The 1374-nt window shown below is 40.0% G+C and overlaps 1 protein-coding gene across 1 annotated transcript; it reads left to right on the top strand.

The window, feature by feature from the left end:
* The first annotated feature begins 273 nt into the window (after positions 1-273).
* Tgif2lx (TGFB induced factor homeobox 2 like X-linked) lies at positions 274-942 on the top strand. The gene has a single exon (XM_055598250.1). It carries the CDS (start codon positions 274-276, stop codon positions 940-942), a length of 669 nt encoding a protein of 222 aa, XP_055454225.1.
* The last annotated feature ends 432 nt before the right edge of the window (positions 943-1374 follow it).

Below are 1374 nucleotides of genomic sequence, written 5' to 3'. Positions count from 1 at the left end.
TAAAAATTAAAAGAAAGAAATAAGAAATGGAAAACAGTCAGGCCATGTAGATACATGTAGAACAAAGGGATGAGTGGGTGGTCTTGGTCTGGCATAGAGAAGTTGTGACATCACAGAGCCAGCTGGTTCAGTTTTTAGCAACAATTAGCCTAGCAACAGATCAGAATCCAGTTAAGATATCCTTGAAAGCCTTCTCTGGCTCTCCTTGAGTTCCCTTAGTCCTATTTCAGGCATCTCTATTTTCCAAGACTTTTAAAGGCAGTCTTAGCGAATATGGAAGAAGACGAAGGTCATCCAGAGGAGACCGAAGATGCTAATAAGAAAGGCAACTCGATGAGAATGAGACTTGACAGGAGCTGTAAGAACAGATTTCTTGAAATCCAGAAGCGTCAGAAAGGATACCTGCTGCCATCTGCTTCTGTGAAGATCCTTCGTGCCTGGCTCTATAAGCACCGATTTAATGCCTACCCTACTGAAGCAGAGAAGCAAATGCTGTCCATGAAGACCAATTTAACATACGTGCAGGTCTCCAACTGGTTTATAAATGCCCGAAGACGCCTTCTCCCAGAAATTCTTCTACATGATTCCGACAACTTCAGCTACAAGGCTATGTATGCAACCCAGAAGCAATACTCTAGTCTGTCTGAGGATATCAAGGCACAGCCTAATCTGCAAGACCAGATGCAGGATCTTCCCATGCCAATATTCCAAGAATCCCAAGAGAAGCTACCAGATCTGAAGTCTTCCCCAAGACAGAAGGTTATCCAGGAAGCCAAAAACCAAGAAGAAGCTGATATTTCAATCAGCGAGCCTTTGTCTTCTCCAGAAACTGTATGGCCAGAGGAAAAGCCTGATTTTAGCAGCTTTTATATTTTGGTTGATGCTGCTGTACAGAAGGCAGCAGAACTGGAGATGGAGAAGCAGGATAATCCCAATCCGTAATTTACCACATGACAGTTCACATAGTCAATCCACTGTACTCTGGTGGGTTCATTTATGCTCAACCCAATTTAACTTGTAAATCCATCTTGTAATAACATCCTTCCCCCCCTTTTTTCAGAAACGTTTTCTATGATCACTTCTCAATTTTGCTAAATATGTCAATACTTTTCCTGATGAAGGTCATCAGCCATGATAACCAGTTCTAACAAATTTCAAAATTTATTCTCTTCTCCTGAGCTTAACATCTATCTATCCATATATATCTCTGATATTAAACATCATGCAAATTTCAATCAAGTATATTCATGGCTAATCTCAATTTCTCTACCCTAAGACATCCCTCTTCCTCTTTAAGTAGCTATATTTATTTATTAGTACAGATAATAGAAAGGAAAAGCTTCAAAACATATTATTATGACACCACTGGCTAAA

The sequence above is a fragment of the Psammomys obesus genome, unplaced genomic scaffold (assembly GCF_907164565.1).
Source record: "Psammomys obesus unplaced genomic scaffold, mPsaObe1.curated_primary_1811, whole genome shotgun sequence".
NCBI lineage: Eukaryota > Metazoa > Chordata > Mammalia > Rodentia > Muridae > Psammomys > Psammomys obesus.
Note: the sequence above shows the minus strand (reverse complement) of the source record. Positions and strands in the feature narration are given on the sequence as shown.